Raw genomic sequence first — 18,210 nt, forward strand, 5'->3', positions numbered from 1 at the left:
TTTTCGCAGGACATTGACTTGCAAATGTAATGCTATTAAAAAAATCAGCCACTATTGCAGGGACAACAAATAAACATGCTGTAGGCTAAAAAATAACAAAACGTGCAAACCAAAAATCTCTCACCCAGATGGGCGCAGCAGACATCTCGCTCACCTCTGGCCATTAGCAGTGCATAAAGGAAAGGGGCAAGGGATTCTGGGTCCCTGTGACTGCCACATTCCATTGGTGATGAAACCTGGGCAATTGTGCAGTTTCCTTTGCAAAGCTCCCAATGCCTTACAAGACCTCCCACTTCTCGCCGCTCTTCTCTGCAAATCACAGAACTAGAGAGCACAACTAAATCCCTCGAGAGTGATCCACTATACGTGGAATCAGTGAGCCCTTTCAACTCTAATGTTTCTTTCATCTCACTCTTCTTTTTTCCAAGCTTGTATTTTTTTGTGCCCAATTCTGCTTTTTCTTTTGATTTAAAGTTCCCCAAACATTGCACCATGTTCTCGATGTGGCCCAGTGGAGTGAAATACTCTTTCCCAAGTCCTTCCCGCAGGGTGATGGATGCTCAGCCTTTCGTGCGTTGGGAGGACCACATGTAACCTCTTGGCTGATTGCTGACCTCTCTGATCTCTTTCCCTTTGCTAGGTTTGGATTTTATAAATTCATGGAAATGGATCCTCCCGAAAGACGGATGCAGGAAAACCAAGTCAATCCAGAAGAACCAGGTAGGTTGTCAAAAGACCAGCGTGCTGTCAAGGGGAGTCTGTTGCTAGGGCAACCATTGAGGGATGCTGGGCCTGCAAAGGGCATCTTCCCTAGTCATGCTCTAAGGCCACTTGGTCCAAACAAAACCCTGGCATCAGCTGCTTCGCTTAAAGTTGATTTGCCCCGGGACCCATGCTAAAATCTTGAGGTACTATTTTCTTATTGTATGAGTCTGTGCTGTCCAACCTCCCACCCTTGTTGACGTAGATAACACATCTTTAACAATATTGTAAGGCATCTAGCCACATATCTTTTCTAAGAAATCTTTTCATTCCTTCTTGGTTTTCTCCCTGATCAGTTTCTTTTTCTGTGGTCACAATTATTGAGTAGTGACAAAAACTGAAAAAGGAAATAGTCAGCCCGTGGTCACGCTGGGGAAATCTCTCTGCAAGGATTTCCACAGTTTATTGAATTGACAAGACCATGAAATTGTAATATTGGTCTGTTAGTTATCAACTGGCTAGGTGTATATAAATGTGAGCAAGTGGGTAATACGTTCTAAACAGCAGAAGAGGGCACCAATGCCAGCCATAGCTCCAGGGGAAGACCGGGTCTGACTGAAGGCCCGTCATGGCGGCAAACGCATGCCACCAAGAGTGGAGTTCTGGCGAGGGCGGATGAGGGTTGCTCAAGACCTCATGCTGATCATCCGCTTGGCAACCTGGGGCAATCGGGCATGCTCTTGCACGCCATGTGCGAAAGGTGCCTGCCTTTGCCTAATGGCGTCGCAAACCGAGTTCTGCATGCCCACATAAATTGTTCCCCTAAATCTTTTTTTATTAAAACAAAATAGCACCAGTTCGGTTGCATAAACACTGAAAAAACATAATTCCACATTTTGGTTAAAAAAAACCTGGAATGTCTTCCCTTCCCTTTAGGGGGTGATATCCTCCGGCACACCCCTCCCTTATAATAACACATAACCCAAGGCAACTTTTATATGGGAGGGAGTCCCACGTGTTCACACTCTCCAACTCCATCACAACACTTGTTCTCTCTACTTCTTACCCTTAAAAATGCCTTTTTTTGTTTTCTACATTATTTTTTTAATTATTTACATTTTTTTGCAAATTTCTGATTTTGGTAAAACAGGATTGGGGGCAACTAGATTGTCAGGTGAGAGGTTACTACAACATGGACAACAGACTGGCTATCTATTCAAGAAGAACCGAGTACAAAAACAGTTTACAGGGTGCTTACAGTTGTCTTCAGTCTTGGTTCAATATACTTAAACTGACTGCAGCTGTGCTACACCACCCACACCCCACCAGTGGCAACTTCATATTCACGGGCCTGCACCCTCTGAGCGCACCTTGAGCCGGCGCTGTAGTGTGGACAGGGGGCTGCTGCCCCCATGTGCCCCTCATTCGCATCCAGGTGGATACCCAACACCGCTGCATTTTAGCCTAGTTAAAAAAAAAAATACATACACAGGTAAATTGGTGCTGGAGTCCCCCCTGTGAGCTGAGCAGCGCCACGCATTCTCTGCTTGGTGCAGCGTATGGGTTGCTAGGCAACTGAGTTCAGATCCCAGCAGGGCCGCACCGTTTATTATTTACAACCCCAGGATTCCCGAATCCTGCTTCACCAGATAGGAGGGAGAACTGATCACTGCATGAAAGGGTACGTTTGTTTTCCCCAAAGAAAATTGCTTGGATTCGAATTTTAGGCAATGTGTGTGTTTGCACACAAGTTTGAATACGTGCGCATGTGGATGTATGCGTATGTTTCACAGAGTGAGTGTGTATGTTTTACACTGAAAATGCTGGCAACTACTCAAGCTTTTTTGAGGTATTAAGTCAAGTACCTTAACTTGTGCATGGGCAACTGGTTTTGAAAACTGCACGCGTTTCTCTTCTTTGTTCTTTTTTGAGAAGGTATTCCTAAGAGGGTCGGACTGGGGCATAAAATTGTCCCGGGCACCAATACAAAAGGGGCCCACAGTTTGTTTCAAATGGCCATTCATTGCTTTTGTGACAGACTGTTTGAGTAGTACCCAAGGGGGAGGTTTTTGATATAATGTGATGCATTTTAAAGAATATGTATTCAGCAACACTGGTTAAAACTATTAGCCGCATGGTGAAGTAACTTTTCAAACTGGCCCACATTGGCCAAGAAACTGGCCCACACTAGCATTTTGTGTTTTTGGTTCGGGCATTGCCCTATTGCCCTCTAGGCCAGCCTGGGCCTGATTCCAACAGTGTCATTTGAATTGATTACCTAATTGTCAAACAAGTTAAGGGCCCACCCCAGACAATTGTGTTTAGCCTATAGGATAAAAGTTAAAATACTGCCAGGGCAGACTTGCCCCTTCATCCGTCCGTGGCCGATAAATTCAGTGTCCTTGAACTAGGTAATGAAAACACCTATTACAGTGCTCGATGGAAGGGAGAAATCTGGAATGAAGCGCTATATGAAAGCATATCAGTATTACTTGTGTGTAAAGGGTACTGTTGGGGCAGAATACATTTTTGGGGGTTCTTCAGTATCTTTTTAGGGATCATTAAACTTTTTGTTTTTCTCAGTTTTAATCTTTAGGATTTCTGACCTCCTTTTCTGGTACAGTCATTCCCTGGGTATATGTGATATCTAGGGGAGACCCTGTTACTACACTCAATTGTTCGTTTTTTTGGGAGTGTGGTAACCTACGGGAACCTTTCTGCTGTCTTAAAGCCACTGCTGCATTTTTAGAACCAGATTTGACCTCACTGGCTGGGCTGTGTGTCCAGAGCCAAGCTTCGGTTCGGATTTCCGGCTGCTGGTCATCCTTTTTAGGCTGTCCCTGTTCTTCCCGTGCCCTCTCCACTGTTGTCTGGGCCATGACTCTTGTGCTAAGACCTTTTTCTGGCCCTTTTTACTGCTGCTACCTCCATTTAACGCCTGCTCTCCAGCCTTGGTGTTGGAAGCATCCATTGCCTGGAAGGATATTGGGACCCCAATACCCCATCTGCTCTGCTCATCTGGGCCGTCTTTGGTCACCACCACTGACATCTTCTTTCTGAGATCGCCATTTGCTGGTGGGCCACCTTTCTTTGTCCTTAGAGCCGCCGGAACCTGCTTGACCAGGCTCTTATCACCTCCTGGACAGGCTTGGACTGGTCTATAGGGCAATATGGCAATGCTTGAACCAAAAACACGCAAAACTCTAGTGTGGGCCAGTTTTTTGGGGTAAAGTGGGCCACTTTTTGGGCCAGTGTTGGGTAGTTGACCATTGTTGTTAAATAACTATTCTTTAAAATGCATAATGTGCATCACATTTTATCAAAAAACCCCTCCTTGGGGATTATTTAAACAGTGTCACAAAAGGAATGAATTGCCATTTGCAGTTGTGGGCCACCGAGACAATTGTATGCCCCAGTCCGGCCCTGCTCCTGGAGCCACTCCTCCATTCCATTCACTTCTAACTGTTGGTGCCCACTCCAAGCAAGGGCGATTTGCTCTTTTTGGCCACCGGGGTCATGAGTGTAATGGGGTTCAAGTCCCTGAATGATCGGATGCCTTCACTTTCCCTGCATAATAGGCGCTGTTGTCAACGTGTTGTTTTGTCTTCCTGGAACCATCTTTTCGGGAACAGACAGTGAGTACTTGCCTCTGGACCCTGGGTTTGATCAGTCATTCTCAATACTTACCCTTTGGGCTCTGTGGTTAAAGATCTCTGCATCCTTGTTTTTACATTGGCGTGCATTGTGCCTGGATCTTTCTGGGCCGCATCTCCTCCTGGGGATGCTAAGTTTCAAACCTGGCCCTGGATCTCTTCAGGGGGATCTTCTCTGATGTCCTCTGGTGGGGGTTGCCACCATTACTGTACTTGAGGGGTGAAACTTGGACTCTCGTTTCTTTTCACCACAACCGTAGATCTGCATACCAACTTTGTCCTGTATTTCCTAAGGTACTTTGAATACTTACTTAAAATGCTTCCTAAAGTGAATTTTAAATGTCGTTTCCCAGCCATTGATATTTTTCCTCAGTCCCCCTGGTCCCTGGAGTTTTAGGTCCAAAGACTGGAATTTTAGGTCTGGTAAGCTACTGCCAGAGGTTTCTTTTTCAGTTTCCCATCTGGGCCAATCTATTAATCACCATCCTCTCGATCAACAAGTTCAACCCTCTGAGATGAAGTGAACCTGCCGTGAAGACTTGCCAAGGCCTAACAAGTGCATTGTGTAACCTGTGAGTTTTAATAACCCTAGATTGTAACCATTCAAACAGATGCACCATGCTTGGGGGCACACCGATGAGACCAGGATAAGCCAGTCCAGTTCACCAGTAGAAAACCCTTTCCAGAATCTTGTTATTCCATCACCAAGCAGGAGTGTTTGTCTATCAAGTTTGCAGTTACTTGTATAGAAGACACTTCATCCTCGTTACTGGTCAGACTATCTTAAAACAGGAACTCTATTGCAAAGGTGTTGAGATGGCTCCTAGCCATGCAAACCTTTCATTTCTTCTTCATATACAGGACCAGAAAAACACACACAAAAGCAGATTTTTTAAACTTTATTTATCTTGCTACTCTGCTGCCTTCGAGACTAAAGCAGAGACGAGGAAGGTAAGGGGGGAAGATCTGTGGTGAAGTTTCATCTTAGACAATGAACCATCAGACGAACCAGGAGTCAATCCCGTGCAGAATCCTGAAAGACCTGTCTAGTTGGGAGATGCCGGGTACAGACCCTAAGAAGCGGAACCAAAGCGGAGCAGCTAGAGGAGCTCCAGGCCAGGAGAAGCAGACGCAAGGCTGGGGAGTAGGACGGACAGAGAAGACGGCAATGCAATCCAAGTTGGACAGTGGCTCGCAAATGCACCGCTGGTGGAGATGGGATAGAAAGCGACTCGCCCATCCACCTAGTGACGGGTAGGCATTAGAGGCTGGTGCTAGTAAAGGCATTGATAAAGTGACCGAAAGTGGAAACGTTCAAGGCTGGAACCGTGGGGGAAAATTCATAGAGCACATTCGAAAAATAAATTAATATAGATGGAAAATAGTGCAAAATGGAACTTGGAGACATTCCTAAAAAACTGGGAGAACGTGCACAGGTAGAGAACACAGCCGGCTAGAACAAGGGGACAAATATTTCTAGAGCCTACTGAGAAAGCGGATACAGAGATAGAGGTGGCATGTCGGAACCATGACAAAGCGTTCCTTGAGAAAGAGTACATGTTGGTGCTTGAAGGGAATGACCCTGAAACATTCAAGAAACCGATGTCTGCAATAAAGAGGGCATGGGTCTGTTGAGTTCTGGGTCCTGAAGTCCATTCCCTGCAACACTTAAAAGGCTGTGCAGTAGGGGAAATCTTGCAGACTGGGACTTGAAGGGAAAGCTCTCGGATACAACTAAAGAAAATATCAATAGGAGGCCCAAGGACAACCCACAGATAGGTTTTAGAGTTCACGACTACCTGCCATCTTTAGAAGACTAAAGATGGCAGGTCTGTCAAACCACAAGGTTCATCTCGTAAAAATGCTAAAACAACACATCTGGCTGCTCCAGACTAGCTCTCCCCCCTGTATCCCATGACCCTCTTTGAATTCAAGATCTCCATCTGGAGCAGTCTGTGGCAGCTAAGTGCACAGTCTTACCCAGGGAGGATCACAACAGTTTGCATTAGGGCACTCTCATATCCACACCAACACACCAAAAAGCAACACTGCATCATGCATGCACAGATAACAGAAAGATTGCAGGATGCGAGTGGAAGGAAAAGCAGAAAAGCAAAGGAACCTGCTTTCACAATGCCTACAAATCCATATTTGCAAGTCAATAAGAGGTAGTCTCACTTATCCTTAAAGTCCCCTCATGGTCTTTATCTCTAGATCACTCGTCAAACAACATCCGACACAGACAAAAGACAACCAAGTATCACCTCAAGCAAGCAACACAACGCACAGAGAAAAACTACAAAACACAAGAAAGCACACCAAACTCAAAAAAACAACCACTTCCACGACCGCTGGAGCTACACAAGCAAACTGATCAACACTTAGAAGCATTTCACTCAGCATTGATTACTACTACGCATGCTATCACAAAGCATTTGTTTCCCCACTGAATCCCTCTCACCGGTGTTTCTAGAATCTATTTCCCCCTTTTCTAATCTCTTATCTTTCCCTTGCTCATTTTCTTTCCTCTAGCAGCCCATGGACTGACTGCCCCTGGTGAAGGCACAGCATGTCATTCGCATGACAAGTCTACGCACTCTGAAACTACTACGCTGGTGATTTGGCACAGTGTAAACGCAAAATAATATCCCATCAAAAAACAACACCTTACCACCATTCCTTGCTGGAGCAGGGCCACCAAATTGATCCCAAGAAGAACCTACTCCACTTGTTTGAAGTTGAATGCAACAACACATAGCCTTCAGATGGCCATTCCCAAGAAGTGAACAAGCCGACCGGCTTGCTCGGAACCAGATGCAGCCTCATGAAGACAGGTATATCTCTGTACATTTTACTGACACTTATAATCTTGTATGCAGGACAGAATAGACGCACTTTCAATTACAGAGACTTTGCTCTCAGAAGATCTTACTATGGTTAGACACAAAACCATTCCTGCATACGTTTGCCAAAAGAATAGTTGAGAGGAGGAGGAATTGCCTTTGTTCACAGTCCCTCCATCAAAGATAAAACACCATTCTCTAACAACATCCTGAAGTGTGAATCACTTGTCTTAATCTGTTCAGCCTCACACATGTGCACGCTAAGTCTTCTTTCCATCTACAGGCAGCCATTTTGCAGCCCTTCTTTCAGAATACCTGGCTGATATAGTTTGCAATCTTTATACAGTCAACCCCTTCAATACATGGGTTGAGTAGGGCAGCATGGCCACAAAGTCACTCTATGCAAACCTCAATGTGCTACAACCCTAATGACAGGCTAAAGGATGATTATATGTGATAGTTGCTCCTTTTGATGGCCGAAAACAAGAGAATGATTTATTTTGGCCGATTTTGGTGTAGCCTTCAAAATCCTCAACCTCTGTGAATCTGATCACCTGCCTGCCCACACGCTCAAGCGCTAGTGGTATTTTGGAGAAATCGGGGGGGGGGGGGGTTTACACCCCCAAACCCATTTTTCCTTCGTCTCCACCTCCTTTCCTCACCCAATCTATTCCCCACAACCCCCACCACAGACTCACACACAAACAGGTACATGTACCCGCCCCCTTTCCATCACAAACATTCCCCCTTCTCCCCAACCCAGACATACAGATAGACACACACACACACACACACACACACGCACCCAACCCTCCACCTCAAGAGAAACACTCACCTGGGACTCCTGAGGATCCTCTTTCGGCCTAGCCACAGCTTTCGGCCCCTGCACTCGCTTGTGTGCATCCAGGGGCTGACAGTTCAATTTAGGAAGGCTGCTTGGGGCAGTCCTACTAAATCAAGTTTTTGTGAATGCGAAGAAGCGAAAAATAATGGTTTATTTAAGACCTAAAGGACCGATCCATGATTCTGGACACATCTTCTGCAACGAGAACTTCACTGCCCTTGCCTCCCCAGTCCAGTTACCCAAATAAGGTCACCTCACCATCTCTTTCACCAAATTCACCAGAGCACCAGTGCTCACGAAATCATTCAAAGCACCCCAACGTTAACCAGAGTATGGAAAGAGATCCAACTGGACATCCTCATGTAACAAAAACGTGAAGCCTCCAAATCCCATCAAACAAACAAAATAACACCAGTCAATCAACTGAACAATATCCACTACTGTGTAAAAACTACCTTGGACAGAATAGCACAAAACAAAACCTTCAAGCCCTCATAAAAGAAACAAGTCACCAAAAGGTTCACTCCGAAGCTTAATCACATCAAAAAAAGAAAACCAAAAGCTCAAGAAAATCTGGAAAAGAATCTACCTTCCTGCAGAAAAATCTGTCTCCCATTGGCAGCTCTGGTTCTAGAAAGTGAGAACTATCAAAGAAATAAAAGCTCATTCATATCGATTCGAGTCAGAAGCAAGTCTTCAAAAATCATCCAAGAATTCAAAAACCCTCCAGCCTGCCACATGGCTCTAACACATACGCACACAATTCTGCAACAACATCTCTACAGCTGTCGGCTATACAATTCTACAAATCCAAGACTACTTGAATCAACAGCACCTCTCATGCCAACATTAATACCTTGTCATCCTTTCACCAACCTGGACTTCCTCGCCACAATCCAGTCCAGTAACTCAGCAGGTTCTCCGAAAGACCTGTGCCCTTTATCCCCAACGCATGCAAAGCAGGAACTAGGCAACCTGGACTTGCACCTTCCTCTCAAACCCTGCTCAGTTGCTCCCCTGATCAAGTGGTCATCCCTCTCGCCTTCAAAACAGACTTCCTCAAACCTCTGCTTAAGATACCTGCAGCAGACTTAAATGACCCAGCAAACTACTGGCCAATCTCCAACACACCGTCCATCGCCAACATACTTTAGAAATGTATCTATCAACATCTATGAGAGAGAGTCTAAAACAGCCTCCACGTATTCAGGCCAATGTGAGGAACTGAATCCACACTATGCTATATATGGGACATCCTCAAGAACAACACGGACAACTCATCCAGTGCACTCTCAGTATGCTGGATGTGTTGGCTGCCTCTGACACCATCATAGGTGGGAAACTACTAAAAAGACAATATGACATTGGAGTAAAGGGAGTCACCCAATGCTGGATTGCCTCATTGCTGACCGAGTGGACTACAATGCAGGGCCTATTTTTAGGTCACACCATCACAATCCGACACTTGGACCCCAAGTATCCAGCCTTTCACTTCTCTTCAACATCTTCAAAAACCCACTATGCATTTAATGTACACATTCACAAATGACCCAACAATGAACAGCACATGCTCTCCACATGTGACCCGTTCCATGGATTCAAACAGACTTATGCTCAACCCAGCCAAAACAGAGTTTATGATCTGAGGTGCGACACCACCAAACCCCACACCAATCCCCTGGCCAATTGCGATGGGTACTTGTCTACTGCCCACTTCAGCAGCGTGGAAACCTGGAATCAAAATGGACAGTGATCTCGTACTGTAACCCCTGGTAAAGATATTGTAATCAGTGGTTTCTTCCACTGCCTTACAATCCAATGCATCATGCCCTACCTTACCTTCACACACAGTACCGTGGCAGTTCTCACACTTGTACTATCAAGACTAGAATATGCCAACAGCGTTCACCCTGGACTCCATATCGACTCAATAGATTACAAAGAGTACAAAACATGTCAGTGAGGAGTGTTCCTAAGTCTGAAAATATAAACGCATCACCCCAGACACTGCAATGGCTCCCAATTAAAAGGAAGATTCACTTCAAACCCCCATGTATAGCCCACTGCGCTTTCTGTGACAGCAGCCCTAAATCCATTACAAGGAAAGTGACGTGCTGCCTAGCATCCAGAAAACAATGCACCAGCAACAATGCACCAGCAACTGTGCCAAGCTTCAGCTAGAGGAGATTATCTTTTTTTCTGTCCAACCAATCAAACTCTGGCACTCTATGCCCAAACACCTGGGCACTGGGGAACCACCTGACCTTCAGGAAACAACTAAAATGTAGCTATTCAACCAACACCAACAGGAGATCGGCACCAAAACATCAACCAACAGCACCTCGACCCTGGCAATATCATCCCAATGGATGGCACTCCCTAAATGTTATGAGCAATTTGGTAACCCACACACACACACACACACACACCTCGCCGACCAAGACTATTGAAAAATGAACTCTTCCAGGCCAGACACCACGAAACCGAAAGGGATTCTAAGAAATACTACCACATGCTGGTTCCATGTGTTAATATCCCCACAAAAATATCACCACATTTGTGTATTAAGCCATGGGACCTGCGGGGGACACCCCTGCAACCCCCATAATTATTTTAATGGAACGGGGGACAACCCCTGGTCCCAATAACCCCATAAATTATCCCCACTAATAGTATCGCCTACGGCCTTACCCCACTACCATATATACAACGATATTATTGGTGGGGATAATATTACCTGATACCCACATACTGTCATCTCCCCCCAGAAGTTACCAATCACCAATTCCAAATAGTGCAGAGAGCTTCACCCTGTCTAAAAGTACCCCTTCTTTTGTCTACACCATTTTCTCCCCAATGAAGCAACACTCCTCTAAAATCTCCTATCACGTTAAAGTGCACACACATCCCCATTAATTGAGTTGTGCGACTTAACTCTGCTCTGTAACCCTATCACAGCCTCACCCCACATCTGCAGAGTCCATGTGCTTTAACCCATCATATCTGGGGCTCTCCCTGCAGCCAATATATTCCCAAGTGCCACCACCAGACCCATGGTATTAGAACAACATTCAGGACTCTGGTAATCCTGTCCTGAACCTATGAATACCACAGGTGTCCCACCTATCTCTTGATCAGCCCCCATTTTCCTAACAGCCATGCATAGCAAGGCCACCAGTGATAGCAGAGGAATGCTATTTGACACCACTTTACATTATAACTTGTACTTTTAATGAAAGTGTTGAACTCTGTTTTGAGTTTACATCGTCATTGTTCTAGAAATCTCATTGCATGTGAAATAATAGATTCCCAATATGTGCTTTCCCAATGTTTACTTCACATGTATGGCTTTAACTTGTCAGTATGCAGCCAGTTTTCATATACGGTGAACGTCTCCAAACCTGGCTTTTGTAATGGGGCGAGGATGAACAGGACATCTGAGGCCAATTTAACGTTCTAGAACTGAATTATTCTCATCACAAAAAGGAATCTGGCTTGATTGATGCGATTGTGATGGGAATGGAAATGCTACAGCAAACACTTCTGCAGCTCCCCAGCCCTTAAGCTCCGTTAGGTTAGTGTCCTTCTGCCTCTCCCTTATTTCCAGGCCACCTCCCAGATAGTTCAGTCACTCCATGTTTAGGATTGTATAGTGTTCCAAAGACTTGTTTCTTGTGTCTGAATCTTTCTTGGCTTACGTTCGGGTGGTCCAAGTCTTACATTGGTCATCCTGGACTCGGCTACCAGGCACCACCACCACCTGGCACCCTTAGGTTTTTGGCCGTCATGCACAGAACATTTGGGCCCAAGGGTAGTATATCCTCTCACGTCTTGTCAGGCTACTGAAGTCTTAAAGATTACCTACCACTTGGCTCTTTCTCTGATTTGGCTCTGGCCCTAAAACTGGCCCCTCTCCACCAGCTCTGCAATACTTTCCTGGCCCAGGTCTTAAAAGGCTTGACTACCTTCTTCTCTCTTCCAAAACATACTCCTCTTCTATCTTCCATGGGATTCCCCCTCCCTTCTCTAGTTGTTAGTCCACCTCTTCTCTGCCTCTCTCTGTTAGCACTCTGTCCTTGCCCTCTTGTAGCCCATGTCCCAAATTGGGCTCAGCTAGACAGGGATGCATACTTTTCTGCTAAGGGAATATAGAAATAAAGACACAGACACCAGGCTGGATGGAATGTTTGCTAGAAAACAGACCCAAGCTCCCTGGGCCAAGAATGGTCTGGGCAGGGGAGAAAGGAAAAGCAAAAAAAAAAACGTTAAAGAAAAAGACAATTTAAGGAAAAAGAGAGAGAAGCAGAAAAAAACGCTCCCTGGAGGGGGGCTTTGCCTCGAGCAGCACCCGAAGTGCCTAGACTCCTAGATGCACATCTTGAGCTGTATGTGGGGGGGGGAGCAGGGGGTGGAGTGATCCAGCGTTTGTACCGAGGGCACGAACTGCGTCCCCGGAGCAGCTTGGGCAGTGGGCACCCACGGGGTAGGTGGATGTCGGCCCGCCTCGGGACCAGAACAGGGAGGCTTATTCAGTAAACACCCCCCTCCCTCCCTCCAGCTATGTGCAGTCGGGGCCAGGGGGCAGGTCGGAGGTGCTGCTCCGCCGAGCTGTGTCCTCCAAACGGAGCAACGCAGCCTTGCACCTGGTCGGTCCACCTCATTGTCGGTGAGGCTGACCCTAAAGAGAAGTCCTCCCGGGCCGCGTCAGCCAAACGGCCCAGGAGGTGAAGGTGCAGCAAAGTGTATTCCACCCTGGCACAGCGGTGGAGAAACTTACCGGAAAGGGAGAGGCCATGGATGTCCTGAGCTGCCCCATTAGGCACCCTGGTGAAGAAAGGTTTGGGCTGCTAAGTTGGAGCAGCTGAGGTGAAGCAGGGATCTCTGGCATGCCAGTCGGGGCACCAGAAGATCTGCGGCCTACCCCCTGCGTCCCTGCAACGCTAAAGAGAGGGGGCGGAGCAGTGTGTGTGCAGCAGGCAGAGCAGTTAATGACGGAAGCCTGCCCAAGGCAAGGGGGGGGGGCACATGGAACTAGGACTATGTGCGGTGATCAATGGGTCACCCAAGAAGATTTAAGGGCAGAGGGCTGCAGCAGTGACCTAATGCGGCCCATAGGGTATGCAGTCCGCCGAAGAGCAGAGGTTGTGTCACAGAGCACAGTGAGCAGCGGGCCCCGCAGAAGGACTTTTTTGTGTGTGCAGGACCCATGCATGGTGTTAAATGGGTGGCCCTCACATGGTGGATGGGACCACTTGGATGAACAGACTTGAGGAAACAGCCCTTATTTCATCCGGGGCAGACACTGACCACCAGTACAGAGCCATTCAGAGGTACTGAAAAGAGGTGGCTAGCCGCAGCAATCACCCTTGTGTAAAATAAGGTTTTATATGTTTTATTTGTTATATGTCTACATGAATGTTTATAGTTGTATAGATTGTAGGAATAGGGTTTGAAGTGTATTTAGGGAATGTTAATAGATACGTAGGGAATGTGTGTAGGGATGAGAGTAGTGCATTTGAGTGTTTGGGAAGGGAGTTAATTGGGGGGTAGAAAGGGTTGAGGATGGTTTGTACCATGGTGTGGGAGAGGAAAGTGACGGTCTGCCAGAGGCTGCCATGGGGTGGAACCATCCACTGAGGCCATAAGTAAGCCAGTAGATTAAATAAACCACTGGTGCAATGGCCTGGGCTCTATTTTGTTAACCAAGTCATCAGCGATTTGAACCACATGGTCCAGCAACCAAACGCCGAACACCCTCACAAATGTACCACATAAACTGGTTGAAAGCATGTAAATAGCAGTGTCACAAGCTACTTCATTTTCTGGATCATTTTGGGGATGTTTTCTCTAATAAACCAATGAAAGTGAAGGATTTCGTCTTCCTGCAGATTTTTAGCTGCGTTGCTTATCCCTTGTCATAAATCGGGAAGGTAATTGAAAAAGTAGGCATCAACACCTACACACACCTTACACGTGGTGTTTGCAAATGCCTTTGGCCCGTCAGAGTAAGGAGAAGGCCACCTTTTCGAGCCAGGAGGGATACTTTCAGTTTACCATACTTTGTTTGGGCTGTGTGGCATGCCATACACGTTCCAGGGGTTAATGGAGCAAGTCTTAAAACAACAGCAGGCATAAATAGGAACTATCCTGGATGTCCTTGTCATCCAAAGCAGCTCCTGGATTGAAAAAATAAGCCATCTTAATTTGGTAACTTGGCCTTTGTGGAAAGTGGGACTGAGAGTTAGCTCAGAGAAGTGTTGCGCAACTTAACCCACCATCAAGTACTTGGCCCTTGGCCATAGGAAAAAAGGTAGATCTGAGGTCTGGGTCCTATTGCCAATCTCGATGCAGTGGAAGAGAAGGACACGGATGGTGACAAATAAATGGTCATGGCTGCCTAATGGTGTTGGGGAGTGTGGGCCAAGTCTGACAACCAGGAGGGCAGCGGTTGCAAAAGAGTCAGAAGCCTGATCCCAGCACAGACGCCCATGGCACCAGGGGGTGGTACCAGGTATTCCTCAAGTCATGGAAGACCAACCTGCTTTCCAGACATGAGCAACACAAGCAAAGAAAAATCTTAGAACAAGTCTTGAATGAAATATGGGGCACTAGAGACTGTGAGTTGAGTGAGTCTTTGCTAGCAGGAAGGGAGACGGTTGGTGGAGAAAGGGTGAGGACTATGGTCCTAAGCAGGCCAGGATAAGGCCCTATAGTGGTGCACCTGTTCTGGTGTGCTGTGAAAAATAAACCTACTGTAAACATTGACTTGGTCTCGAGTCGCTTTGTTGACCTACTTAGTTGTGACTCTCCTCATAGCAAGGGAGCAATCTTGCATGGCACTGTAGCACATCTTTGAGCAGTTTACAATAGGGGGACAACAGCACCTTCAATGTGGTTCCATGTCATTAAGGACCGCCACATTATCGGCTTAAAATTAATATCAGACCCTCATTGAGTTAATTATTATATATAAAGCTGAATGTATGTGTGTATGTTTGTCCGGCTATACAAATCCACACTGTTGAACCCACGTCTACCAAATTTTGCATGGATGCCTCTTTTGTCTGGGGCAAGATCGTAGTCTGTTTGGCTGCAAAAATCTTACATGCAAAAAAAAATTGGATGTGTGTGTGTATATTTGTGTATATTTGTCCGGATATACAAATCCCCACCATTGAACCCACTGCTACCACATTTTGCATGGATTCCTCATTTGCCTGGGACAAGATTGTAGTCTGTTTGGATGCAAAAATTCCCTCCGTAGACACTCTCATTTACTGATGCTCACCCCGATTCACTACAGTAGGTACTAGAAGGAGGCAAAATTTGGAAAAGTGTCTGAAGCAAAATGTTCGATGTGTTGGTTATTCCTTTGAAATGTATTACTACTGTATACAATTTGAAAGTGTTTATTAAAGCATTTTTAAAGGAATACATTTTTTTATCACGCCACTCCAAATATGGGAAATGGCAAGGTTATAGTTTACTTAAGTTCATTCACAAGAAGAGAGCACAATAAATCAATCTTTCTTGGACATTTTCTCAAATGTTCTGAACAGAGGCGGTGCTAGGGGGGGTTAAGTGGGCTATAGCCCCTGATCTTTTGGTTGTAGCCCCGGATAGAATCTCAGGAGCTACAGCCAAAAGGCTGGCTAGCCCCCAGTCCTGACAGCTCCGACATCAGCGTAGCCCTGGGTCTTTTCCAGACCTAGCAACACCCCTGGTTCTGAAGCCATTGCGTGACTGAAGCATGCCGTACAAAAAACAAACATCACTTGGAAACGCTCCATCTGATGCGAAGCGAAAATCGATATCAAGAGCTTCTGAAACACTGCAACAAACAGCAGCATGACTTGCCAACCAGAGGACAAGAGCAACTTTCTCCAGGGCAAATGAGATGCCAGAGCAAACTGAAGCAAGACTTGCTGACATGAGCAACATCCTCCAGGGCACATGAGACACCACTCGATAAGAACCTCAGGTAGTCAAAAATAAATGTGACATGTCGAATTCAAAAAAACACCCACATTTTTTCCATAAGCAGCGTTGACAGAGAATGAATGCCCTCCTTCTGTGACAAACCTTTTCCTCTCCCTAACCCTCTAGCACCCCAACCAAAATAGTTACATGTTTTTGAAATTATATTAATTCAGACTATATTAAAAAGGGATATTTTGAAATCTTTATTTGTAGACTTTGTATATTGAGTTCGGCTTTGACCAGTCAATGTGGATGACTGGTTCCAATTAGGGACAGTAGTGTTGGGAACCATTGGAAGGACATCAACTTGTTTTAGTTCTCGCTTTGGGATCCAGTGTAGTTGCATCTATATTGGTTTCACCTACTATCTTAGTCACCTCTTACCTATGGAGGTTTACACATTCAGGGTGAATTTGTAGAGGTTAACTAAATGCAGTTTGTTTAAACATGGCACTGGGAGATGTAGTTGGTCATTATGATCACAACACATGCGATGGGCAAATTCACACTCTTTACGGCAACAGAGATGAACTCTGGTACAATTCTCAATATATGCTGCTTTTGCTCTGCTTGATTCAAGGTTGTCATCTTGGTAATTTGAGTCTGTCACCTTCCTGTTTTTCAGGTGCACAAGCTGTGAAGGAATTTGAATACATTGAAGGGGATGAGCTTAACCAAGATTTGCCACTGGATCCTGAATATGTAGAGGACAATGATGAGCAAGACCAGATGAATCCTGTGGCTGTGCAAGAAGGCGTACAAATAGGCGATGACTACACTATCCGTAGACACCGAAAGCTCCTGGTTGCCACTGAGATTCCAAAAACATTGTTGCAAAGCAAAAGGAAACGAAGAAGAAAGCACCAGCTTCAGAAGATGGTTACATCATCAAATGGGGAAACCACAAATCAGACGAGGAATGTAACTGATATTGCTGGGGAAGTGCGGTTGAAGAAGCGTTGGATGAGGGCAAAGGGCAGAGACTACTCCCAAAATGCCACATTGGTTGACAAAAATGCACATCGAAACCACACACTTCGAAGAAAAGCAAGAAAGGGGTCAGTGCAGAGAATCATTGAAACACATGTATCTATGGACCCCATAGAAAGTCATAGGAACGTTTCATCCCAAATTTCTAATTTCAGGAAGAACATTTCTACCAGCAATGTTGGAAGGTATAGAAGAGCAGACAACTCTGTTTCACAGACTTCCATTGCAAGGGAAGAAACAGCCCAGAATTTGCCAGTTTCTATTGCATATGAGCAGATGATGCGTCATAAACAGTGGCTCAACAAAGTTGAGGCCGCCATCACTGCACAGATGAATCAAGATGCGGTACAACCCGACACTCAAGCCCAGAGCCCAGATGTGAGGATGAAGTGGCACGTGGTAGGTCAGAGCGAGGATCAACCAGTCATTGAAGCACTCAAAGAGGTTTTGGTGAATGAAGAGCAGAGGAAGGAAGAAGAGGATGACGACGTTAAAGAACAAGATGACGAGGAGTCTGAGGTGGATGCAGATGACGATCAGCTTGAATATCCATCAATCTTTGACCAGCCTGTTAACTGGGGACAGACGTTCAGCATGATGAACCTGGATTTTCAGGCTCTTAGAACGGACTGGATAGATCTCAAGTGTAACACGTCTGGTAACTTACAGCTCAAGGAGCAAGAAGCATTGGATATCACACGAGTGTTTCTCAAGAAGCTCAACCAGAGGAACAGAGGGTAGGTACATAGTGCTATATTGTCTTATGTTGTCGAACAAAGATCATACATCATTACAGGGGATTATCCAGCATGGCAGGAATGGTGAAATTAAATATTTTATTTATATCACGCTGGTACACAAGTGTTTCAGAGCGCAATGGAGGGGTCACACTGTGCAAGAATTCCCTTTTTTAATAGTATTTATTTGTGATATCTTCATGGGCTTCCATGTTCCACTCTGACAATACCAGTACAGTCTGGAGCAGTTGCAACTTGTGAATGTGTAAAATGGGGTCGGGGGTCTGAGGGGAAATGTTTTTTCCTGGTTAAACTGGGCATGCTCGCCTGAACTAATCTATTAAGGTCTGGTTAGTTCGTCTCCTTGGACATTTTTAAAATAATAGGTTGAAATCATTAATTTCATACAAGATTTCAGAAATGTTGGCCACCAATGTAGAATGTACCCTGTGGCAACACAG

General features: G+C 45.6%; 1 protein-coding gene across 1 annotated transcript in view; it reads left to right on the forward strand.

Annotated features, from left to right (window-relative positions):
* Positions 1-18,210, forward strand: part of B4GALNT3 (beta-1,4-N-acetyl-galactosaminyltransferase 3) — a 946,759-nt gene that overhangs the window by 813,633 nt on the left and 114,916 nt on the right. Inside the window, exons 13-14 of the mRNA XM_069628599.1 lie at positions 641-720; positions 16,648-17,749. Coding sequence (XP_069484700.1) covers positions 641-720; positions 16,648-17,749 — 1,182 coding nt within the window. The remainder of the gene's footprint in view (positions 1-640; positions 721-16,647; positions 17,750-18,210) is intronic.

The sequence above is a fragment of the Ambystoma mexicanum genome, chromosome 12 (assembly GCF_040938575.1).
Source record: "Ambystoma mexicanum isolate Mex_15411 chromosome 12, UKY_AmexF1_1, whole genome shotgun sequence".
Taxonomy (NCBI): Eukaryota; Metazoa; Chordata; class Amphibia; order Caudata; family Ambystomatidae; genus Ambystoma; species Ambystoma mexicanum.